The 26,961-nt window shown below is 44.1% G+C and overlaps 1 protein-coding gene across 5 annotated transcripts in view; it reads right to left on the minus strand.

Moving 5' to 3' along the window:
- Positions 1-301: 301 nt before the first annotated feature.
- The window catches only part of RUNX1 (RUNX family transcription factor 1), a 262,810-nt gene continuing 236,150 nt past the window's right edge, over positions 302-26,961 (minus strand). For all 5 annotated transcript variants that reach the window (XM_033232410.1, XM_033232411.1, XM_033232406.1 and 2 more), the window contains 2 exons: positions 11,842-12,003; positions 302-5,046 (listed from right to left, as the gene is read on the minus strand). In XM_033232410.1, the coding sequence (XP_033088301.1) occupies positions 4,571-5,046; positions 11,842-12,003 (638 nt within the window). In that variant the 3' untranslated portion in view covers positions 302-4,570. The remainder of the gene's footprint in view (positions 5,047-11,841; positions 12,004-26,961) is intronic.

The raw sequence follows: 26,961 nt of genomic DNA on the forward strand, positions 1-26,961 counted from the left end.
TGAGCTGAGATCCGGCCACTGCACTCCAGCTTGGGCAACAGAGCGAGACTCCGTCTCAAAAAAAAACAAAAAACAAAAAACATGCTTCAGTGCTCTTTCATATGCAGAGAAGCAACCCTGGGAGCCTGTGCCTTTTCCAGGCCGTTGTGCCTTCAGAAGCCAGGGTGTGCTGGGAGTACTGGGGGTAAGGGCATAGCTTCAGCCTGAAGCTTTTCACCGGAGTTATCTTTCTAGTGTGTGTGCAGTGGGCTTTACTCGGTTTCCCAGCCCTCCATCTCAGAGAAAGACAAAACCAATTGGATATGGTGTATGTAGTTGTCCAACTGTTTATTTGCCATTCACACTGATTAGAACACTGGATTTACAGAAGAAACTGTGGTACAAAGAGAGGAAGGCTCTGGTGGCTCCTGAACAGCAGCAGTCCAGCTGCCCTGCACAGGCTGGGCACGATGAATGCTCTCAGGAGAGGGGAGGTGGCCCACTCGACTGGGTACCATGGACTGTGTACAGTGGAGTGCCTGCTCTCCTGTGCTATCTAGAAACACCTGGGAGAGGGGTTTCTGGGGTATTCTCTCATGTCATCTGGCTGAAGACACGAGCTTGACAGTTCCCCTTTAGGAAGCGTTTGATACATTTGTACCAGGGAGAAAGAAGCCCATGCACGAATTTTCAGGATGTTTTGTTACTAAACCCAATAATTGCCCGTTGCTTTTTCAATAGATGTGTTATACCGTCATTTCAACTTGAAAGTTTATTTTTTTCCGTTGATTTTTATACATCCAGAGTAACACAAATAACCAACAGTTCTTTTTCTTTTTTTGCACATTCATTCCCCCTAGAACAAAAAAAGTGAACTTAAAAAAAATTGGAACCATGCTATTAGCTGTTTACAAAAGTGAATAAGAAGTAGCTCATTTTAAAGTCTAAAATAAACAAAGTAGAAAGAAGCATTTTTTTTCCCTACAGTATTTAGCAAACCTAAGAAAAAGTCCTTAGAAACACACACAAAAAATTGAAAAAAAAGTTATAGGCATTAACAATACTTTATAATGAAGCTTAATCTATTTACATACATAAATACAATTAACTTTGTTGATGCAACTCTTCTGGAAGAAAAAAAAAAGAGCCAAACGATCAGCCTCATCAATACTGACCTGGCTAAAAACAAAATTCCCAACAAACACACAAAAATCCCAAAACAAATGTATACACTAGGGTAAACAAAAAGGCATTTTGTTCAGATGTAAAAAATGTTTTGTGAGATCATTGTCAAACAAATTTTCATGTATAAAAGACCCAAACATGTCATTCCCCCCCAAAATAAAAACCAACAAAAATAAAAATCACCAGGACGGAATGTCCCAAGGAAACAGGTATTTCAAGGCAGAAATCTGCAATCCTAAATTGCAGGACATTTGAGTGGAACCATTCATTTCCTTTCCAGTCAGAGCATTTCTGTTTATCTGCACAGAAACCCGAGGCAGCAGAAAGGCTGTCTATTTACTCACTGATTGTGATTGCCCAGGAAAGCTTTTGTTGCTGCGTTTGGATAGCAAGCAGATCCAAGATGGTTGGCAATGTCTCTGCTCTGCTGGAAGAAACCCATAAACAGGAGAAAGGCTGACTCACCATGTTCCTTTATGTGAAGGGGGAAGAACTGGACCTTCTTGTGTTCTGAAATTTGGTACTGGGTGGGGGTATGTGCTATCTCCTTAAGAGAACATGGGAAAATGAGGAGAGAGAAAGTGGGATTTGGAAGATAGAGGAAGAGAGAAAAAGAGGGAGATATTGGGGGGAAGAGATGGAGGGAAATGTATTTTCAGATAGTGAGAAAAACAGAACTGAAATATGTGTCCATGTTGAAACCATAAATAGGGACATGAGTAAGCAGTAGAAATGGCTTATTCAATACTTCTCCTGGACCAGACACATGCAGTTATTATATGGGTGGCCTGAGGGTCTCATTGATACCTTAACTTTCCTGAGGGCAATGAATAAAAAGATACCTTAATCTACCTGAAGTCAATGAATGCAATTTTTCACACACACACACACACACACACACACACACACAAAATGTGTGGTGTGAGACCTATCTCCAAAACAACTAAGGTCTAGTTTTTTTTTTTGAAACAATTAAATACTATATATGCTGGTAAGAGTCTGTGAAACTCTAAATGACCAAATCAGTGAGCCTACAATAGTGACAAGCCCTCTCCACACATGGCTTTGAGAGTAAAGGTTCAACGTGAAAGATTATCTAATCAGAGCGTGAGGCTGGTTTTGAGTTGGAATATCTTCAGGTAACAGAATTAAACTGAAAAACATAATTTTTTCCTTCATTTTTCTCCAGGATTTTTGCAGGTCAGACATGGCAACATGTGCTGAAAAGAACATTTACGTTCAATTTGGGGGAAATGGGCTAATGGTCCTTTTCAGGAATTAAATTTTTACATTTGCTGACATTTTGTGGTAATTTAGCTGCAGAAATGTAATATGGAATAATAGATGGAACTGAGTTGTGGAGGGAATCCTGTGGAAAATGAAAGTGAATATATTCCGAGTTTCTCCGAGATCTGCTCTAGCTCTTCTCTAGATAAGAACGACCTGACAACATAAGCTGCTTTACTCTTTAACTCTTAGCAAAGTGCTACTGCATGTGTGTAAAACAAATAATCAATATATATATAAGAAAACTCAAAAACAAGTTGTTTTAAATAAGTCCAGCTGTTTTTTGCTGCCTGCAGCCAAAGATTTGTCTAATTTGAATGCTTAAATTTATAAAATAAAAATCAAACACTGTTCTGAAGTCCTGCTTTCAAATACTCTTCAGAGTTGACCTGAAATTGTTGCAACGAATTTTAAGAGGTACGTTAAATAACCACCAGATCATTTGGAGCACACATATGTCAAAATCAGCAGTTAGGATTTATGAGTTGTACAACAACTGCATTCTGACCAAATCCTCCAATAAAAATAGTGCCATAAAATTTACAGTGACATTGGATACCTTTGAATTGTAGCCACGGACAGCAGTGACATGAATCTTTCCTGTCACACTGGTGCACAGGTAAAAGTCCACATACCCCATAGGGTAGGGTCTCAGCCTGGTGAAAGCAACACAAAGATGTTGAGTGAGCAGCATGGGACAGGGGGTCTTGCACAGGTGGGACCATGTTTTCCCACTTGTCTCCACTGAGGCACACAGAGGGAAATTGACTCCTTGAGGCCTGCCTCTGGTGGGCCCCTAAATTGCTACAATCGTAGCCCCTAAATTCATTGATTTGGTTCCTATGGAAATGTGGCTCCCCTACACAGTTTACTTTGGCTGTGTTCTCTTACACAGCATCTGTGAAATTATCAGATGACCTTGGGGTGAGCAAATCCCCAGACAGAAATCGAATCCTCTCCAAAGATGTAATTACTGGCACCTGCCTCAACCCTCTGGAACTAGATTGACCTTCTCTGTTTTAAGGAGGAAGTTAGATATGAGACTCTTGTTGAGCCTGGCAGAAAATTCCATACTTCTGATCCTTAGAGTGACCCTCAGTGTCTAAAACTCCTATTAAAGACATTGCTGCGTGAGCTACCCACTTGTTTGATTAACATGAAAGGGAGTTTAATGTAAACAATACTTCTGGATAACCAAGTGATCACATTACTCATCCTTTTTTTCTAGCCTTCTTCAATGTGATACATTTAACTTTGGCTACTATCAAGAATAAAAAAAAAAATGTAGTACTTGATATTTTTCTTAATATAAGTACATTTAAATAATTAAAAAAGTATCAACACATAAATGTCTGAACATCAAGATACATAAATATCTGGGGATTCCTTGTGGGAATACAGTAGTTAAAAATGACCCAAAGCTGTAGCCGTTTCTCAAAAAAAACAACTACCCAAAAGTCCAAAAGAAAAGTTAAATAAAACTTAACAGAAAAGGGAATCATATTTCTTTCCATGGTCAAAGCAAGAAAGAAGCAAGCTCAATTTATATATATTTATATATACGTATATAAAAATAAAAACCACCCAAATGCAAATACGCATTTTGCAATTGATAAGGTGCGGAAAAATTAAAAACAAGAATTAGATGCCAAACAGGGCGAGTTGCATCTCCCCTCTCCCCCCACCCCAACCAAAATTCCACACTCTTTGGAATAAACAACTTGGTTAAAAAGTTAAGTCAAGGGTATAAAATCTTTCTTTTTATTCACAGCATTGCTAAATCAGAAGCATTCACAGTTTCCCTCCGGGAATCTTCCTGTTTGCTTTGCAGCGCGTCCCCTGGGTGCTGGGGCAGGTGGACACCCTCGAGGTGCGTCAGCTCGGACACCTCCGCGAGGACCCGGGCGCCGGCGGACGGCGGGGGCGTGGGCTTCCGGGGGCCGGAGGCTGCGCGGGCCTGACCTACAGCGAGATCCTGGCCGTCTGGCCGTCGGGCGGCCTCGGCCCCAGGATTGTGGCTGGGCCCGGGGCCCCGCCAGGCTTGTCGAGAACAGGAGGCCAGGGCGCCCGGAGGAGGAGGCGACGCTCCGCGGGGCCGAGCCGGGCCGGGCCTGGCACCTCAGTAGGGCCTCCACACGGCCTCCTCCAGGCGCGCGGCGGGCGCCATGTTGGTGGGGGAGTTGCTGTGGCTGCCCTCGGCCTCCACCACGTCGCTCTGGTTCGGGAGGCTGGGGTTGAGCAGCGCGGAGCCGGTGGAGGCGTTGGTGCAGGGTGGCAGGATGCGCGGCGGCGAGCGTTCGCCGCCCACCATGGAGAACTGGTAGGAGCCGGCCGAAGCGCCGTAGTACAGGTGGTAGGAGGGCGAGCTGGCTTGGAATGGGCCGCCCTGCGCTTGCGACGAGCCAGGGTAGGGCGGCGGCAGGTAGGTGTGGTAGCGCGTGGCCGAGCCCATGGCCGACATGCCGATGCCGATGCCCGAGGTGACCGGCGTCGGGGAGTAGGTGAAGGCGCCTGGGTAGTGCATGCGGGGGTCAGAGATGGAGGGCAGCGCGGGGAACTGGCGCGGGTCGCTGAAGGCCGTGAGGTCGGGTGCCGCTGCGGTGAGGGCAAGAGAACGGAGCGGGAGTGTGAGTGGGGGGTTGCGGAGGCCACAGCTCTTCCCTCTGCCCCCGGGGGCTACCCAGGATGATACCGCCTAGGAGGATGGGAAGCCACCCAGGATGCTACTGCTGGGGAGACGCAGACCACCCAGAATGCTACCTCCCAAGAGGACGACGGTCACCCAGGATGCTATACCCAGGGGGACAGGGACCACCCAGGATGCCACCTGCTGAGATGACGGGGATCACCCAGCATGTCACCTCCCAGGAGTATGGGGACCACCCAGGATGCTATGCCCAGAAGGATGGCGACCACCCAGGATGCCACCTCCTGAGAAGACAGGGATCACCCAGGATGCTACCATCTGGGAGGATGGAGAGCACCCAGGATGCCACCTCCCAAGAAGATGGGGACCACTCAGGATGCCACCTCCGAGAGGAGGGGGACCACTCAAGATGCTACGCCTGGGAGGACAGAGACCACCCAGGATGCCACCACCCGGGAGGACAGGGACCACCCAGGATGCCATCTCCGAGAGGAGGGGGGCCACCCAGGATGCTAGGCCTGGAAGGATGGGGGCCACCCAGGATGCTAGGCCTGGAAGGATGGGGGACACCCAGGATGCTACTGCCCAGGGAGAGGGTTTCTACCCAGAATCTGCCACCCAAAAAAGATGAGGTCACCCAGGATGCTATGCCCAGCAGGACGGAGACCAGGAGAATGCTACTGCCCGGAGGGATGGTATAATGTACAGTAATATAATACAGTAATATAGAATATCATGTAATGTAATATGACATATGAAATGATGTAGTATAGCATAATATAGTAGGTATAGTATAGATGTAATATGCAATAGTATATACTATAATATGTATAACATATATAAAATGTTGATATAATCCCAGGGTTGGCACACTGCAGCCTGCCAGCCAAATCTGGCTGCCACCAATTGTTGCATGTCCCAGTAGGTAAGAATGCGTTTTACTTTTTTTAAATGGTTGAAAATGCAAAAAACAATACTTCCTGACCTGTTAAAATGACAGGAAGTTCAAACTTCAGTGTCCATCCATACTTTGGAACACATCCTTACTCATTCTTTCATGTACTGCCTATGGCTGCTTTAGAGCCACTGCTGTAAAGTCAAGTGGTCAGTATAGAGACTGCAGGGGCCACAGAGCAAATATTTATTCTTTTTTTTTGAGACAGAGTCTCACTCTGTCACCAAGGCTGGAGTGCAGTGGTGTGATCTTGGCTCACTGCACCCACCACCTCCTGGGCTCAAGCAGTTCTCGTGCCTCAGCCTCTTGAGTAGCTGGGATTACAGGCGCCCGCCACCAGGCCTGGCCAATTTTTGTATTTTTAGTAGAGACAAGATTTCACTACGTTGGCCAGGCAGGTCTTGAACTCCTGACCTCAAGTTATCCACCTGCCTCAGCCTCCCAAAGTGCTGGGATTACAGGCATGAACCACTGCACCCAGCCCTAAAATATTTATTCTCTGGCCCCTTACAGAAAAAAGTTTGCTGACCCTCTATTTGATCAATATATTAATATACCAATAATAATATAAACCTAATCTGTGATATTAATATAACAAATGATAATTTGACACTATATAATAATTAATGGATGCATAAATATGTTACTGACACAATATGTTATACATAATATATATCCTAACACTATTAATACATAATAATACATTACACATAGTATTTAGGTTGAATGATAGAAAACTGCCATTTTCACAGGCCTTTAACAGTTGAAAAGTTGATAATTTCCTAGTATTTAAGTGAATGTATGGCTCAGTAGCAACTGTTGAGCGAATGTCAGGGAATATCATTACCACTCCTCCTCTCCAGATCTACCTTTATACTAGTTCCACAATTTTAGAAGCAGTATGGCCTTGAGTTCACCTGGTATTCTCTATTACACACTTCACTGGTTTGTCAACACAAGTAGATGTAGGACCTTGATTTATCTACTCTGTTTTTTGCACATGAGGACATTTTACCAGAAGTTGTAAAGCTTTGTCTCTAAAACTCACTTTGTTACGACTGTGCATTATTTTGTTAGGATTATGCATTTACAGTTTCACCAACTGGCTTTAGGGCTGTCCTGTGGTTCACTGGCTCTGTCTGCATTTTTCTTACCTACAGGCCGCCCTTGGGAACTACGGAGGATTTGTGTACTAGGCAGGGTTTCCTATGTCTGAAGATCAGAGTTTCTCAACTGTGACACTGTTGACATTTTGGGCCAGATCATGATTTGCTGGGGTGGAGGGAGGCTGTCTTACTCATTGTAGGATGTTTGGCAGCATCTCTACTTTACCCAGTAGATGCTAGTAGCATCCCCCTCCCCTCTTGTGACAACTCAGAATGTCTCCAGACATTGCCAGATATCCTGAGGGTGGGGTGAGGGAAGCAAAGTCACCCCAGCTGAGAACCACCACTGCAGATGTAGGAGGGCACCCTGGAGTAGTTCACGTTCCTCAGAATTATTCATTAAATGACCAGGCTAGGACTCTCCTCTTTATATCAGCAAATCCACAGACAGCAACAAACGGTAGAAACATGAATTCCTTGTTTTAAAATGTGGAGTTCTCAGATCAACACACAAAATAACTCTTAAGCTTGGATGGCATGTGGCCTGTGTCCTTTTGAGTTCAGGCTGATAGAGAAAGTTGACAGAGCCAAAAGCTTGCTCTGAAAGGAAAGCTACCAAGGTGGATTAATCTGTTTTTGGAAGGCATCGGCAGTTGATCAACTTCCTCATATTTCAAGCCTATTATTCTAGCAGGGAGAGCTAGTGTGTTTTTTTTTTTCTCTCTCCCTCTCTCTTTCTCTCGCTTGCTCGTCTCTTCCACACCCCATCCTCCCTCCCTCTAATGGTCTTTTATTGCCCTAACACATTTTTAAAAATGAACTCCTCTGTACCTTTGGGGTGAGTGTGATGAGGGGATACACTCCTCATCAGAGAGGTAATTAAAGTTTATAGAAACAGCCCAAGTCTGTAGCAGATCCCTTCACTAATGAGGAAACCAGGAGTCTGACTTTCAAATACTCCTGTTAATCTTTTCAAAGCCAGGCAGACATGTGGGCAGGGAAAAAGTTGTAAACGGACAGTGGTTCTGAGGCTGCCCTTCCTTGGCCACGCTCTAGTCAATTCTTGAGCCAGGCCACACCTCATTCCACAGGGTTCATCCCTGCCCGCTTGTTGGGGCCATCTGTGAGCAAGCCTTGTGTCACTTGTTTTTGCTGACATGGAGAGCTGTGACATGTTTGAGAGTTAACAGGAAGCTTTACTCCATTTTTCCATTTAGATTTATAGAGTCTACGGAGAAGCTGGGACAGGAGGAAAAGCATTAGGCAAATACAGTCAGTTTGTTGTCATCTGATGCAATACTCTGGACACAAATAAATGACTCTGCCCATTATTCCTCTTGCTTCATTTGCCCTGAGACAAAAAGGTGAATCCACTGGAAAATGAATGAAAGGTCACCCTGTTTTACAGCAATGTCTGGACATGCTCTGCCGGTAGGTTCCAACTATTACATGGTAATGTGGTGATGGTACCAAGTTACTGGAATCCGGAGTGAGTCCGTGATTTGTCATGGACATAAGTACTGGAATGATGTTATGGTCTCAGCTGTTGGGGGAAAATAGTTCTTTCACTTGTGGGCAGAACATCCAAAGGAAAGAGCTGAAATGCTGCCTGTGATCCTTCTGTGTATACATGAGCAACATCATACTACAAAAGACCATCCATTTGGTCAAACTATCTTTTTTACACACATTTTGATAATAAAATACCTTAGACCCTCTAGATGTGCTCAGATTCAAATGCTGTGTTCAAATGTTGGTTTTCATCTTTGTGTCTTGTCTCAGATCCCTTACTCAGACCCATCAGTCTGCACAATTCACCCATCCAGCCATAGCTCTTCTGTCCTTTTGGCTGGCCTGGTGTCCCCTGATTCAGCAGCAGGGGGGAGGAGTTGGGGACCCCTGATATTCACAGGGAGTTTTTAAGAGTAGGAAATCTGGGGCTTAGGAGGTCCAGGTATTTTGGCTGCAAGTGTTTTCCCATTGATGGGGCTAAATATTTGCCATGACGGCTCAAGTCTTCGCTCTCCAGCTTGACATGGATGAAAGCAGCCTCGCTCCAGGGCCCCTCCCACTGCCCCCAGAGGATTAAACAACCTGAGCAGGTAATGGCTGCCTTAAAAGGAGCTTTTGCATGACTCAGATTAATGCATGCTGTCTGTCGCCCAGGTTGGCAGCTAAACATTAATTTTTTTTTGAAAAAGAAAAAAAAAAGAAAAGTAAACCTCTAGATGACAACTCTTTTCAGACAAGGTGTGGAGTCTGTCTGCAAAGGATAGAGAGAGAGACAGACAGAGTCCAAGTCCCCAGTGCAGAAGGAAGCCCAGGTGGGGCTGGGGCCGGGAAGAGGGGCAGAGCACAAAGCTGTCGGGCTGGATTAAAAGGCAAAGCAGCCACAGAGCAGTGTCAGGTTCTCAAAGCTGTCGGCCAGGCAGCCACTTTCCTTTTATGTATTCCACCCCCCTCCTGCCTCCAGGTTTATGACAACACTTTTCAGGCCTGTGCTCCAGGCTTGATTTCTCAGAGGGAGTTCTGCCAAATTGAAGAGCAGTCTCCCATACTGTTCTATGCCACTGTGAAAGCTCATCTGGAATTCTGTCCTCCCTCCAAGAAGAAAAGAATCATTCTTGGGTTCTGAAATGGGACATGGTTTTTATCTGCTTCACACTCCCATGCCATAAAATGTTCTCCCTTACGCCTTGGGTGATTGAAGTCCAGGGTATTCACAAATGTAACTGTGATATGGGACTTTGCAGTGCACGTTACTCACCCTTTTATTTAAAAAGTCACCCGCCACCTGAGCACCAGTCAGCTGGAGGAGTTGGCCCCCAGGGTTCTTGGACTATAAGGTGCTGCTCTTGGGTGATGACCAAGTCAGAAGACTTACGTAATAAATTCCAAAGGACAGGCCTACAGCAGGAACATTCGAAGGAGAACAGGCATTATTTCAGATGAAGACCACAGCCAGTGGGCAGAGGGGTGCACTGAGAAGAATCAGTAAAAGCTGACAAGTGCCTTTGTTCTTGAGGGATAAGCTTCTAGAAACCACAAGCTAAACAAGATGCCATGATACCTGTGCTACTCTCTCAATGCCTTAGAGCAGCATGTACCATGAAAACACTGGCATTAATGGCCAAAAGTAATGTGAAAACCGAGCACTGAAGTTGGCTTTCCTATTTACTGTAGCACCCAAGAATACTGGAAGGCAGTGGTTCTCACCTGGGGGCAGTTTTGCCCCTTGGGACATTTGTCAATGTCTGGAAACATTTTTTATTGTCCTAACTGGGGTGAGCGGGATACTATTGGCATCTAGAGGCCGAGGATGCTGCTAAATATTCTCCAATGCTCAGGACAGACTCCCCCAACAAAGGATTATTTGGCCCCAAATGTCAATAGTACTACTGTTGTGAAGCTCTAAGAAGCAGCTAAGGCATCTGGTGAAACCTGAAGTAATCACAACTGTCTGGAAAACACAACATTACACAACATTTAAAATGGCAGACATGACTCCACTGCCCCTGTGCCTGTCCCCTAATCTGCTATAATCTGATCCCAAGAGCTGAAAGGCAAGACCCACCCCCTCCCCCAAACACACATGCAAGGGTGTTTGCAGGCATCATAACACTGAAGTTCTCTGAAGCATCTTCACAGTTTGGTGCAGCTCCAATTTCAAAGCCCCAAACACTAAGTTTCTTCTTTTGCCTTCAACAAAGGAATTTTTCTCTGTAACTCTGATTTCCCTGCCCACGAGCAAAGGTGAGTGCCAAGCCCAAAGGGCTCATAGGTTAAATGACTAATACTTAATGAGCTCATATTAACAACAATTATGCTAACCATGACACCTGAGTTTTTCACTCTGTTCCTCTAGCCTCTATATGAACAGCACTTAGTTGGAAATGTCTCATTTGGGGTATACAGTTGATTCTCTATATCCGTGAGTTCTGCATCTGTTTAACCAACCATAGATCAAAAATATTATTTTAAAAAAGGATGGTTGTGTCTGTATTAGACATATACAGACTTTTCTCCTTGTCATTCCCTAAACAATACAGTAAAACAAGTATTTACGTAGCATTTACATTTTATTAGGTATTATGAGTAATCTAGGAATGATTTAAATATATGGCAGGATATATATGTTATATATAAATATACCATTTTATATGAGGGACTTGAGCATCCATGGATTTTGGTATCCATGGGGGGTCCTGGAACCAGTCCTCCATGGATACCGAGGGGTGGCTGTATTTACTTCCCATTCCACATGTACCCCCATGTGCTGTCCATGTGATCTGTGAAAATTTACCACCACCACATGGACCAGTCCCATCAGTCCAGAATTCATTTGGAATAATGAGTCCTAAAAGTTGACTACTTTGGCTTTTTATATTGTTCTTAACCCTTCAGTCACCATCCTTTCTTGCTAAATGTGAACAACTTTAGAATGTCTAAGGAACCTACTTCTCCAAGCCACTTCTGCCTTCATATCCACAATCTCTGACTCTTAAGTATCCAAGAAAATCAGTGCATGGGCATGGGACTCAGAGTAGAGATAGGTCACCCTGTCTTTAAACCATGTTTTACTCAATTTTTAATAATGTTCTGCCAACTCCTTCATGCACCTCTAGTCTCCTGGACCTTCCACCTTAGCTCAGCTGCAAAGAATGTGTTTTCAAGTGACTTACTTGAGAGTCGACTGGAAAGTTCTGCAGAGAGGGTTGTCATGCCGCTGGCACGTCCAGGTGAAATGGGCGTTGCTGGGTGCACAGAAGGAGAGGCAATGGATCCCAGGTACTGGTAGGACTGATCATAGGACCACGGTGGGGATGGCTGGATCTGCCTTGTATCTGAAGAGAATCAGAAAGATCAATTATATGTAAAGTGGGGTGGGATTTAAAAAATGTCTTTTAATAAGAAACGAGTGGCCTTTGTTCAAATATGTCATATACATGTATGTGGCCTATGTACCGGGGTTTAATAAGCCTATTCAAGTCCGAGTATCTGCCTCTGTTGGATTATTTCCCTCCAAAAGAGACTGGATTCTTGGAGATTTTCACCTGATACCTATCCCTTCCAAAGGTTTTATTTAATCATGCTAACAATGATGAGAGAAATGGATTACACTTTCAAGGTAGGAGCGTTAATGTCCAGACTGTTGAACTGCAGCACTTGAGAACTTCAAGTATCTCATGACTGCTGAGATGATTTCAGCTTTGCCAATAACTAGAATTATCATCATCAGAAACATTTTATAAACTCGGGATCACCTAGCTGTGTTGGGTAAGAATGTGGAGTTTGGGGCTTTTTTTTTTTTAATACCTTTACCTTTGGGCAAAAAGTATTCCATGGGCTGGTAAATGTTTTATATTAAGGCGAATTCTCTCCCAAGGATGACAGGAAAGAAGGTCTGGCTGGGAAACTGGCAATGAGGTCTAATGACTAGTTCACAAACCCAGCAGTAGAACTGGCCCTATCAACCCAGGCCTTCTGTTCCTTTTCAGGACTTCAAGTTTGCAACTTTTAAAAGTCAGAGTTTTTAGCAGGTATTTTATAGATTGCCATTATAAGAGGCCTGGGATAGGAAAGAGACAAAAGTCTGACTTCAAAAGATTTAGACAGAATGGATTTTGTCAATGTGACTCCAGTGTTCAAAGGAGTCTTAATTTTCAAAAGCATCATACTGTTTGCAGATGAAAAGGAGGAGGAAAACCAGCTCTATTCTTAGGCAAATGTGTAAGGAAATTTAAATTGGACACTGTCCCACTAGAAGAGTTTTAATTTCTTTGGAGTTAAACATTAATTTTCTCTTTATGTCCCACCTTTGTGGACAAAGATAACAGTGAACTACCATAACTCCCAAGGGTCTTCACAGCCAGAGCTTCATGATCCTGCAAGTAGCAGTGTAGGAAGAGGAGACTTCTTTCCAATACTGGGTATAAGTTTTGTATAGGTCAGGACATAAAGAAATGAGCTATTTCTACTCATTATAAAATATTCAGATTCAGATCTGCTTCCTACAGGGGCTTTTCATTTCCAGCAGTTCAAATTTGCTTTTCTCTTTATCTCTTTGAAGCTGCCACAGTGGATAACAGAATCAGACATTTGGAGACCCAAATCTTCCTCCCCAGTATTCTGACAGCCTCCCTCCCTCCCTCATACTGATTCATTTCTTTCTTTTTTGTGTGTGCATGAAAATAACTGATTTTTTAAGTTTAAAAAACCTGGTAGTTCCTGGGCAAATAGTTTAACTTGGAATCTTTGAAATCTATTATTAAAGAAAGGTCTTCATTTTATTCCAAATTTTAGAAGATTTAAAGAGGTGGCAAGAAACAAAAGAGCTAGTCCATTTTAAACTCAGCAGAAAATAAATGTTCAACCTTGGCTGAAGCTCCTGTGTAATCTTATAGCTAACAGTGTTTCCAATAACTAAAGGCAAACAGAAATAGCAGACTGTTCAATATTCCCATGCTACTGCAGGTATTTTACTCCAAATGAAAAAAAATACCATATACTTAGATATTTTGTATAAGTCATGCGTATATACTAGATACACACGTTTACTAAGTGAATATAGAGTACTCCAATATTTTAATCATTTTAAAAGCAAACAAAAGAGGTTTCAGAATTATCATAAAGCCCCCCAGGGTGTGAACTGCGGTACAGTAATTCATGCCTTGTTGTGTAGACAGCCTCACACCTCTAACCCCGTGTCTAAAGCCACACTAAGCATAAAGTATTATGCCATGATTCATGCTCTGTCATGTTTTACTGTAGTGAAAAAGTTGTGCTAGGCTTTTCTAAACTCATAATTAAACCATGCAAACGTTGCATAATATTTCACAGCCTTTAAAAAATATGCTTTGGTAAAATCTTTATGATTAAAGTCCAAGTTCTACGAGTTTTTTTTTTTTTTTTTTTTAAAGACAGGGTTGCAGATTCCACATTTTCTGACTTCACACCGTAACTTAGCTTTTCAGGTGTTGGAGGGGGAGATGGCAATAAACACCCTGAAGCCCACCCAACCCCCCACATCAGTTTTCTTTCACGAGACCGCAGTGACCTGTGCTTGGGTTCATTGCCAGTGGTGGGCCAGAAGGTGGGGATGGTGAGCCTCTGATGTTGGGGTTTTAGTGGTTGCCTCTTCTGCATGTGTTACTAATAGAAAACAAAAACAAAAAAGGCCTGATACTATGGTGCATTCTGGGTTTAATATTCATTACTGTCTTTGGTCTGACAGGGCCAACATGAACTCATGGGCCACCCGAGCACTGGACTAACAGGCAGGAGAGGTGGGCTCTGGGTCTTTCTGTCTGGTGAGCAACTGGGTGACCTTGGATTACTCACTTGCACTTTCTTATTCTCACCTCTGAAGGGAGATGATCCCTAAATCCTTTCCAATGGTGACAGAGCAGGATTCTAATTCCAATAGGTCCTACACAGTATTTCTTTGCTTTACTTGTACATTCAGCAGAGAGAGGGAAGAATCAGATGTGGGGTGAAGAGTGGTGCCTGTAATAATAAATTTGCGTATTCTGGGAAGAGGAAGTAGAGGGGAGTAAGATGGGAGTTATCCAGAAAAGGCCACAGGCTGAGGAGGAGAACCATGGTAAATCATTCTCCAGAGCACAGGGCTACTTGTTCTTGAAAGAGCTGCCTCTGATAAGTCAGTCCATCAAAAAGAACAAAAGCGTATTGAACATTTACAGTGTGCCAGGAATGTGCTAATTTACCTGGTAGGAGAGTGATGAATAAAACCAATATGGTCCCTGCCCCACTGACACTTATAGTCACTGAAGATCCCAGGACCTTGTGATGCTTGGAAAGGCATCTTCCTGTTGCATTAATCATTATACTGGGTGTTGCTTCATTCATTCATGTATTCATTCATATGTTCATGAAATTACTTTTTTATTCACTCATATTTCCAACAAACATTTTGGCTTCACTTGGGCCACTGTCTTGGGGACTCACTAGTGAATGGAAGGTTCCTGCCTTCTGGGAGTTACAGCTACTGGGGTGCCTCAGGGCTGTATCTGGGCTAACTGCTAGATTAGCTGCCTGATTTGGACTTGCAAACAGCTGTTCCCAAGGTAGAAACAAGAACCCTAGTGGTATCTATTACATGCTTATGTTCTGCCTCTCAGAGGAGGAGACTAGGGAAAGCACCGAACTTAAATCACAGACAAATTTCAGTTTGCATCCTGTCTTCACCATAAACCAACTGGATGACCTTAGGCAGGTCACTTATTTTCTCTGGCTCATAGCTAGAATTCTGACTTCAAAGAGTAATAGGAATAAGTGAGATAAACTATATGGAAAGCAAGTATTACAATTTCTGGTCATAGTAAATGCTCAATAGGTCTGAGTAACCTTTATGATGACATTTTTAAAAAGAAAAAGAAATCCGTGCCAAGGGACTTATCTGATGTTCATTGGTGAGACCACACACATTTGCTCCAGGATAAGGCTCAAGTAATAGTGTTTTGTTCACAGTTAAAGTCTTGACAGACACACTCTTCAGGCTGGAGAGGAGCTGGGCTCAGGAGATTAAATGGTAAAGGGGGAAGGAGATTGGAAATTTGGGATTAGGATGGAGAAGGCAGGAACTCAGTATCTCAACCAACTCATGTTTCCATTAAAAAATACTGGATTCAGGGCTAGGCGCAGTGGCTCCTGCCTGTAATCCCAGCACTTTGGGAGGCTGAGGTGGGTGGATCATGAGGTCAGGAGATCGAGACCATCCTGGCTAACACGGTGAAACCCCGTCTCTACTAAAAATACAAAAAATTAGCCGGGCGTGGTGGCGGGCGCCTGTAATCCCAGCTCCTCAGGAGGCTGAGGCAGGAGAATGGCGTGAACCCGGGAGGTGGAGCTTGCAATGAGCTGAGATCACGCCACTGCACTCCAGCCTGGGTGATGGAGCTAGACTCTGTCTCAAATAAATAAATAAATAAATAAAAATTACTGGATTCAAAAAGTTAAATTTAAGCCTTTCTGCATACCAGTTTTCCAGGCTAAATGATGTCTGATGCAGCCACTTTACTGAGGCCATTTTGTGATAGATTATTTTCAGCTTTTTAATCATCAAATAATGGGTAAAACAGGGACCCCTTTTCACATCCTCGAACCCCATTCCCTACCATCTGAAATGGGAAGTTAGGGATAAGGTAGAGTTGAAGTTAGTGGTGAGCTCAGAGGTGTACATGGCATATATCACACGAGAAGAAAGGAGAGTGTTTTTATCTTTTGATGCAGCAATATTAAAATGTCTCTAGAGTCAACAATGACCCTTTTAAATAATTCATGTCAGAATGTTCTGCTGCTTCTAGTTTCAGTTCCAAAATGTGAAGAGCTTGAGAGTCATCACTCTTGTTTTTATAAGAAAAAGTGCTGAACAAACTGAAAATTCATGACTTCTCTTAAGTCCAATGGAAAGCTGAAGTTGCAGGGCAAACTGCTACCCCAAATTTTGAGAAGCAGGCAAATATAGAGAATCACAGTGAGGTCTGCTTGCTGGGAGCAGAATTTCTGAATTCATAAACTGATGGGAACACTTAATGGTGATTTTGACAGATTGCTAGAGACTGAGTACAGACTGGTGTGAGAGTAAGACACTCCTGGGGGCTCCAGTTTCAGGAGGAAGTGCACTGTTGTGGGTTTTTCATTCAGGAACCCCACCAGAATCTCCCAGGATCCAATCTATTATAATAACAGTGGGTTATGGCTGAAAGAGCTTCAGTAGATTGACTAAGGAGGAGTTCATAGAGAAGCTCACAGATGACATGGGAGACAAAAACAAGGACACTAGAGGAATTTGAAGGCTCTGGTACCCTCTGCAAACATTAAATACAGTCCAGCTCTTAGGTACATGAAAATAATAACTCACACTAAAGGCCTAAGTTCCTGTTGCCTGATAAATCATATTAAACTTTCAATTAAAAATTACAAGAAAGGCAAGAAAAAACACAGTCTGAAGAGACAAAGCAAGCATCAGAACCAGACCCAGATGTGACACAGAGTTTGGAATTACCAGACAGGGAATTTAACAACGATTAACATGTTAATGGCTCTAATGGAAAAAGAAGACAACGTGCAAGAAGAGATGGATAATGTAGGTAGGGAGATGGAAAATTTTTTTTTTTTTTTTTTTGAGACAGAGTCTCACTCTGTCGCCCACGCTGGAGTGCAGTGGCGCAATCTCGGCTTACTGCAACCTCCACCTCCTGGTTCAAGCGATTCTCCTCCTCAGCCTCCTGAGTAGCTGGGATTATAGGCGCCTGCCGCCACGTCCGGCTTTTTTTTTTTTTTTTTTTTTTTGTATTTTTAGTAGAGACAGGGTTTCACCATGTTGGCCAGGTTGGTTTGAACTCCTGACTTCAGGTGATCCACCCACCTCGGCCTTCCAAAGTGCTGGGATTACAGGCGTGAGCCACCGTGCCTGGCCTGAAACTCTTAACACTCGAAAGGAAATTCTAAAAACTAAAAGCATCCTAACAGAAATGAGGAATGGCTTTACAACTTAGTAGACAGGACATGACAAAGGAAAGAACCAATGAACTTGAAGATACAGAAACTTACCAAACAAAAAGATAAAGAGGAAAAAGAACATCCAAGAACTGTGAGAAAGTTTCAAAAGGTGTAACGTGTAATTGGAATACCAGATGGAGAAGAAAAAGAGAACAGTGGAAGAAATATTTGAAGTATTAATGGCTATGAGTTTTCCAAAATTAATGACAGATACCAAACTACAGATCCAGAAAGCTCAGAGAACACCAAGCATAATAAATACCAAATCTACACCCAGGCATATCACATTTAAACTGCAGAAAACCAAAGAGAAGAGAAAATCTTGAAAGAAGCCAGAGGGAGGAGAAAGCCAACACCTTACCCTTAGAGAAACAAGGATAAGAATTCCATCATCTTTCTCTTCAGAAACCATGCCAGCAGAAAGCAGAATGAATACAGTGTTGCAACAAAAAAGCTACCAAACTATAATTCTGCATCCAGCAAAATCATCCTTCAAATTCAAAGAAATAAGGATATTTTCTGACAAAACTGGAATAATTCATTGCCAGCTGACCTGCCCTATGAGAAACGTTAAAAAGACGTGCATAAAAAAGGAAGAGCATTAGAAAAGTACTATATTAAGGTAAAATTAAGTTTTATTTTTCTTAACTGATCTGAAAGATAACTTTACAATAATAGTAACAAGGTATTGTGTGATTGTAGCATGTGGACAAATGAAATAAAAGGCAGTAATGACAGGAAGGAAGAAGTGGTACAGTGTTATTTGATGCTAGATGTAGATTAGTTATACATGCACTTTTCAAACTAGGGCAATAACTAAAAACATTTTTAAAAAGAATAATTGATATGCTAACAGGAGATAAAATGGAATCGTATAAGATGCTTAAACCTGGGTGAAATCCCCCAGGACTGCACAAAGCTAAAAAAAATAAAAGGTAGAAAAAGGTGGGGGGAAGGATCAGGTGCAACAAATATAAAAGTTATAAATATGATTTGATACTACTCCAGTTATAGTAATAATTAGGTTAAAGATGAATACCCTAAATGCACCAATTTAAAGACAGAGATTGTCAGTGTGGATTAAAAACAAGACCCAACTACATATTGTCTACAAGGGACCTATTTTAAATAAAAATATTCATACAGATTACAAGTAAAGGGATGGAAAAAGATACACCATGCTAACACTGATTGAAAGAAAGCTAGAGTAGCTATATTAATTTTATACAAAGCTGACTTCAGAGGAAGGACAATTTTCAGGGATAAAGAAGGGAATTACATGATGATAATGTGGGTGAATTCTCTAAGAAGACATCATCTTTAATATATGTCCATCTAAAAACTGAGTGTCAAAAAACATGAGGCAAAAACTGATAGAACTGCAAGGAGAAATAGGTAAATATGCTGTAACAATTGGAGACTTCAATAAGCGTCTTTCAGTAATTGATACATCAAGCAGGCAGAAAATTAAGACACAGTTGACCTAAACGGTACTACCAGTCAACTTGATCTAATTAACATTTATGGAATATACTGTCTAACAGCAGAATACATATTCTTCAGCTCACATGGTACATTCATCAAGATAAGCCATATTCTGGGCTACAAAACACACTTTAAGATCCTTAAAAGTGTAGAAGGCATACAAAGTATTTTCTCAGACCACATGGATTTAAACTAAAAAGCCAATAATAGATAACTGGAAAATCTTCAAATATTTGGAGATTAAACAACATACTTCTACATTAGCCATGAGTCAAATAAAAAGTCTCAAGAGAAATTAAAAAGTGTTTTGAACTAAATGAAAATACAACTTATTACAGTTTTTGGGTGCAGACAGAGCAGTGCTTAGAGGGAAATTTATAGCATTGAATACATATATTAGAAAAGAAAGATCCAGAATTAGTCACCGAAGCTTCTGCTTCAGGAGACTGGAGAAAAAAAGCAATACGGACCTCAAGCAAGCAGAAGAGAAGTAGTAATAAAAATTAGACTAGGAACCAATGAAATTAAATACAGGAAAGTATTAGAGAAAATCAATGAAACAAAAAATCTTGTTCTTTGAAAAGTTCAAAACATCCCTCTTTGTCCTCATGCTCCCCACAGGCGCTGGGAGAAGATGGACAGAGACCCCTCCTGACCCTCCTCTGACTGTCCACTCTAGGGTCTTTTAAACACCCACCCTCAGAAGCACCCCTTGAGCGGTGGCACCCTCCTTCATCCTGGGCCTGGAGAAGGTTATAGTTAGAAAGCCCCTTCTTGGTTATGTGGCTGACATCTTTAAAATGCCAGGTCTTTCAGTCATCTCTCAGAGCTATTTAAAAATAAAAGTCACATAGGCCACAGGGTGGTTCTACCATCTATTTTTGAAAAACCCAAATCTGCTTGATGAACATATAAACCCAAGGGGCAGCCCTGGTTATTTCCCTGGAGGAATTTTTTCCCTCCTGCAGCCTGGAGGAAGGTAGGGACGTTCCCAGGGTTCCCTCCAAGTTCACCTCAGTCATGGGGAGCTGGTGTAATGCCCTCTTGGAGACCTCAGAACACACAACAGGATGTGACTCAGGACTCAGAGATGTGAGTCAGTTTCCAGGGTGATGTGTTAGGGCGAGCCCCAGTGGTGGTTTGCATCTCACTGTCTGCGACCCCTGGGAAGAAAGGGTTAGGCTCCCCTGCAGGCAAAGGTGGTGACCCCAGATGCTTCCCAGCATCACCTTTCAGAGGTGTGTGATATCAGGGCCTTTCAGAGTCCCTGGGGTTGGGCAACTCTGCTCTGAAAGGGACATTTCCCTGAAAGTTCCACTGTCTTTGAGAAGCAGTGTTTCCTCTGGCCTCTGCAGCAGGGAGCAAAGCTCCGGCACAGCACAAGTAAGATTAGTCACCTCTTCCTACTACAGGTACCCCCAGGTAGCAGACACCGGCTCAGCACACTGTTGCTGTATCATTGAAATCCCATGACAACATGAGTCAGTCAGCACCAGCTCTGGATCCTGGAAAAAAGAGAGGTTGTGAAACAGCTCCAGGATTTGCCAACCGTTCGTCTCCGGCTGGCTGCAGACATCTTGGTTAGTCATGTGTAGCTCAGATGCATTCATTGTTCCAGCAATTACTTTGAAGGGAAGCAGTCAGACCAAGCTGGGACAGAACCCTGCCTGGGTAGGCTGTTTTAAAGGCCTCAGGTTTTGAGGGATCCCGTCCTCACCGCCAACCTGCCAGCCTGGAAGGTGGCAGGCTGCCTGTGGGAGGGAAGAAGGGAGCCCCGTGGCTGCCTCTCCACCACTCCCTGCTTCCGGGACCCGGATTCATCACCTCGCCGGGGAAGCTTTGTGGCTTTGTGGTCAGGGCCCTGTGAATCAAGAATGCTGGTTCCTCACATCAGGCTGCCCCCAACCCTGCTGGTTCTCCCTGGAGTCCTTTTCTTTTCAAACCTCTGTTTCCTCACCTCTAAAAATGGGGGTAACCAGGCTCACTTGCCTCCCAGGTGTGAGAGTTAATTAATGTTTGTGGGGCAGCTTTGAGATCCACAGATGAAAGGTGCTCTATAAATGCAAAGTGCAATTCCTCATTAGCACTGTCAGATGGTTCCCAGGGGAAACAGTTCACCCTGCACCACGAGGCTGCTCCCTTCAGCCAGATGAGTCTGAGGCGCGTCTGGAAAAAGGCTCCGTATTTAGGCAGAGTTCTTTTGGAGGGAGGGTTCAAGGATAGGTCACTAGCTTCCAGAAAAGATGGGTGTTTTTAGAACACGTCTCATTCTCAGTTGGTATCGTGTCCCTGAGGCGGAGGGAGAGTGGCCTTCAGTGCACACAGCTGGAGGGACCACAGTTCAGAGGGAACAGAAGGCACCCCTTCTGGTTTCTGCTGCCTCCTCCCTTGCAGACAGATTCTTTCTCTGTACTTTGTTAAATAAACATTTGTGGCAGACATCTTTTCCATAAGGATGTTCTGCACTTCCCACTTTCTGCACTTCTGCCTCCCATATACAACTTTCCAGGCCTGAAGGAGCTCTACACACAGGTTGGGTAAATTCCTGCAACACCAGCACATCATGGGTGTTTAGATTCTTGCATGGCCACCCTATTTATTCCCTTCCACGCCTCCATTTCCTTCTTCTCCAGGAGGGTAAAGATGATTTTCTGCTCCCTTCTACTCCTCTAGCACCTCTGCCCTCCTTCTTAGTTCCTTGAAAAAGATGAGCCAGAAATATTGTGTTGAGGGCTCGGATATCTCAAGCAGCCTCCATCCTGGGACTGGATCCTCGGTGGAGAACGAGGATACTGACTCCCGTAAAACAAATCACTGACACCTCAAGTGGGAGCTGGGAAGCTTCAAGCAGAAGAGGCACAGCATCCCCCAGGACTGCACAAAGCTAAAGAAACAGAATTTTCTGAAGAGCACTCCATTGAGGTGGCACCTGATATCAAGAGGATTGTGCACGCTCAATGGTCTATGCTTGGAAGGCCCAGGTTGGGAGATCATCATTGCCAACCTGCAGTCCAGGCTGGGCATGGAAGGCCGTGCTTTCCAGCCAGTCTCCACTGTGCTGGTGAGGGGCCGGTGGGATTTCCCAGAGAGGCACCTGTGATACCTCTGGCTAAACAGATACAGTAAGAGCTGTCCCCGGGGCAGATCATATTAAGTAACATGGCTGAGATTTTACCAGAGTCCTTGTAATGCCTTAGGGTGTCAGCAGGCAAGAAAAAAAAAAAAAGAAGTGACTATGTTTGGTACTGCAGAGGCTACAAAATGATAAACCCCCTAACCTATGAGTTGTCAATATCGGAGAATACGATGCTCTTGAGCCCAGCTCAGAGGGAGATCTGTTCCACACAGGTGTGTGTCATGCCAGTTTGCAGCCTGGGCTTCCTCTGGCGACTACCTCGTCCATCTCTGCCACTGCCCCAGCCCTCTGCACCCGAGTGCTGTCCCTGAGCCAGACCTGTGGTGGGAGAGGCTGAGGAGGCATGGAGCAGAGTGACCCCAGCAGCCCTCCTCTACACAAAACCAACCATGGCTTTCTCAGTGGGCACTCTCCTAGCTGCAGCCTTAGTTTTTACTTTGGCGCTTTTTTGATGTTGTAAAATGTTAGAACTGCTTGAAAAATTCTAGAGTGGCTTGAAGCCCAGCAAGCAGTCTCTGTTGTCTTCTGCTCCCATATGACATGGGCCCTAAGGCAGGCTTACTGGATTTTATGCCAGGGATTCTGGTTTTAAGCAGCAAACACTGAGGATGGCATTCTAATACAATCAGAAGAAAAACTCATGAATGGGGGAAAAGGAGAATTAAAAACAATAAACATGAAAGATGGCTTAACATGAAGATGCTTTTGTTTGTTCTGGCCCCAAACATTTCCAGGATTTGGGAATCTCATCCCAGAGCTGTCTCTCTAAAAGCCAAAAGGGCTTCAGTAAGGATACAATAAGGGCATAGTTCTGCAGTCTGAGAGATGAGGACAGAGACCCTGGCTTGGCCCCTCTCTCACAGTGTGCTGAAGCAAGTAACTTAATGCCTTGGAGACTCGGTTTCCCCCCAGGAGGAGAAGTTATTGCATCTGCCCCTTAGATTCCTGGAAGGGTGAAATGTGCCCCTCTGCCCTATATTGTCAATGCTGTAGCTGGCACCTTGAAGGCAGGAAACAGTCTTCTCTCCCCTGCCCTTCCAGGAAAGGATAACAGTGTCTGGAGAGCACTGTTGTCTTAGCTGGTTGGTGCTCCAGGTGACAGAAGAGGGAGAGGCTTGGCCCCACAAAGCCACCAGAAATGAGACCTTCCTTAGGCAGCCAGAGTTCCAAGGTGCACTATTCCAGCGGGGTAGCACCTGCACTGCTAGGATGTGACGTAAGCCCTTCCTCCTGCAGAGCACCAGCCTCCTTCACAAGGAGCACCGCAGCCACCCTGCAGAACACAGCTGCGTCAGGGCCACACAGCAGTGTTGCACCGTGCCAGTCACAACGCAGATTCTGAAAGTTGCATTTTACAAATCGAGGATTCATTGCTCTTTGTCTTGTGAGGTGTGACCCGCAATGAATGACAACCGTTCTTTCTTTAAGAGCTTCCATTCCACGCTCCCAATTTGAAGGATATCCTGACAGGAAAGGAGAATTCCTCAAGTGGAAGTGCTTCATCCCCTTCAATAAACGCTAGTGAAATCAAGTGCCTGCTTGTGCTCTCCTCCTCTGTTTTTCTCATGCAGTCCTCCCATCTGACTACCTTGTCACAACTCTTCTTTTCCTACCTGCATCCTCATCGCCTTGTTTTCCTTTCCCACACATCAGGCCAAGGCTTCTAGAATTCCTTGCAGCAAGAGCTGGAGGACAGAACCTCAGGGAACTGCCCTGTGGGAATGCTTCCTGTCGTCTTCTGCACGCCCTCTGACCTGGCCACTGCACACAGGTCTTTCACTCTGGCTGCCCCTTCACCTCCAAGAGCTCTGAACGGCTATAAAACTAGAAAGTCTCTGAATGTGCAGAACAATGAGTTCCTCTCTTTCAGTAGGGCCTTGCCATCCTAGCTGTTGCTTTTGTTCCCCCCTCTGCTATGCTAGAGATAATGACAGATCCAGGAAGTCTATTCTCTTCACACTAGGAGGGGCCTTGCCCCACAACTGGAGACCTGCCATTCGTGTCTTTACTGTCTGTTCTGATGGGAGCTCCTGAGGTGGCAGGACAGGCAGCCTTCATTCCTAAACACAGTGCCCTGCAGACCCACCCGCTCCGGCTTATTTTTCATAGTTCTGGAGGAGTAGTGTTTATTATACCTCTTAAACTCAAGGCTTCTCCATGCACAGGAATAGCCCCCAAGAAATAGCCCTCCATTCCTCCGAGAAATGCCCCTAAGAAACCTCCATGCCCTCGAGAAATCGCTCTCTTGCACCTCTCTATTTTTTTGAAGTTTCTTAAATATTTGCCATCAAGCAACAGAGTGAGTAAGAGGCTAAAATCTTCCCTTATTTGGTGGCAAGTTCCTGTGCAAGTTTTAAGTTATTTGGAATAATTGGATTTCTTTGGCTTGTGAGCCAAGGGGAATCACTGTCACTTTCTTCTGTGGTATCAGACAACTCCCTCTCTCTTCTAAGTTCCCCTGCTGCAGTCTTCGCCTCCACCTTTGTGTGAGATCTACACAAGGGGAATTTGTTCACTTAAGTTTGCAGCCATTTTGCATACCCCAAAGAGTTGTCCTTGATGTGAACTAATTGGGATTGCAATAGATTAATAACACAGGTTGGTGAGATGGAATTTGCAGCATAAAGGAAACATTTGAAGATAAGAGCCATTTGTGCTTTCATAAGCTCATCCCTGGTGCTCTGAACAAAGGACACAAACTAATAAAGTCAGATTCATCTAGGGGCAATCTACACTCACTCACCCCAAACTCTGATTCAGAAAGGCAAATGGAAATCCGCCAGAATTCTTTTAAACTCCAACACAGATCTCGATTTAAAAAAAATGACACACACACACAAAACCACCTGGTAATAAGCAGACCTCTGATGATCTAAAGACCCACAGCTTCATTTATTGACTTAGAGAAAGTAAATGGCATTTCAAATACAACCTTCATACTTTAATAGATGAGGTCACCCTGAGAAAGATGATACTCGGCCCAGCAGTGGGAAACCTCCCTCCAGAGAACTGCTTTGATTTACAAGACCAAGGAAGGCTTTCTCATAGAAGCTATACGCTTGGTCTAAAATGGAAGAATTTTTTTTTTTTTAATTAAATGTAGAGATTGAGATAGCAGACAACTATGAAACTCTTGCTCAACAAGAGGGATAACCTATGGAAAACAGGAATGCTAGGACCTACAGAAGTGAAGGGTCAAAACTGACTTACTACCAAGGTTAGATAGCTAAGGAACTCACATTTTTTTCAGGCATTGAGATCCTGTGTATATTGACTAGAAGATCCTTGTGAATTTCCCAATTACTCTTAAATAGCAATCATCAAACAGGAGTGATTTCTCCTCCAGGGGATTTTTGGCAATGTCTGGAGACATTTTTGGTTGCCACGACTGGGGAAGGGGGAGCGCTATTGTCATCTAGTACGTGGAGGCCAGGAATGCTGCTCAATATCCTACAATGCACAGGATGGTCCCTACAACAGAGAATGACGCTGCCCACAAGATCAAGTGTGCCCTAAAGTATCAACGAAAACCCTGCTCAGGGAAAGCACACACTGCCACAATGGTTTCAGCTACCATGATGACAAGATGGAAGATATGACTTCCAGAGGTGCTCTTCAGAGTCGGGGAAAGCTAACACGGCCTTGTCCCGGGGCACAGTACAAATGAACTGAGGGGTACGAGGAGATGAGGTGTGTGGTGAGCACCTTCTGGAGCCCTTGTGAGAATCCTGGGTGGCTGCAGTCATGATGCACCCAGGGGGAAACTCCATCCCTGTGCTAAGGTTTAAGGCGACTGCTCTCTCAGCCTCATGGCCTAGCACCCAGACTTGGAGCTGGCATGTCGAGCCCTGGGTGAGCTGCAGGTGTGAACTACCAACAAGATTGCTCCTGAGCTGACCGTCAGCTTTGCCATCTGGGAAGGGACAGGCTAGCGCTTGCCTCTCCTGGGCTTCCTGGGCATGAGTCACATGTAACTAGATAATGATGCAAATCACTGTCAACATTTCTTAAGGTTTCATTCCAATGTCTCATAGAATGATAGAGCAGAAAGCAACCTCCGAGACAGCAGAGACAACCATGCCAGCCCCATCTCAGAAAAAGCTGCAGTGCAGAATGGTGAAGGGACTCCCTCTATTCCCCACAGCAGATCTGTAACAGAGCAGGGACAGACCTTCTGGCTCTTTGTAGACGACTGCTTTAACTACATGATAGTTAGAAACTATAACCCTCCCATCAATCTAGTTACCATATACTGACAAAACAAAAAGACCTAGCTAAACCTCAGAAAAAGGTAGAAGTCATTGGAAAGCACATTGCCCAGATGGTTCTGGTGGGGAGCACCTTTGCCTGCTTATAGCTCTGTGAGATCCTCAGCTTGGTCAGATGGACTGGGAAGTCCTAACTTCATTTATGTCTTCTCTCCACCCTGAAACTATGCCAAAACAATCCCAAATCTCAAATAAAAGTTGGTGTCTGTTGCTGTAAATGTACAAATAACCCAAAGTCAAAATTAGGGATGGAAGTTACCAATCCTTTTGCTTTCTGTGTTTTGAGGTGGTCATCAGGAGGAGGAAGGCTTTCAGGGACAAGCAGACGGCGACAGGGATCACACTGTCACCTCTGTGCGCCTTTTCTTCTAACGGCCTTAAACTGCCAA

This window comes from Trachypithecus francoisi, unplaced genomic scaffold (assembly GCF_009764315.1).
Source record: "Trachypithecus francoisi isolate TF-2019V2 unplaced genomic scaffold, Tfra_2.0 Lachesis_group14, whole genome shotgun sequence".
NCBI lineage: Eukaryota > Metazoa > Chordata > Mammalia > Primates > Cercopithecidae > Trachypithecus > Trachypithecus francoisi.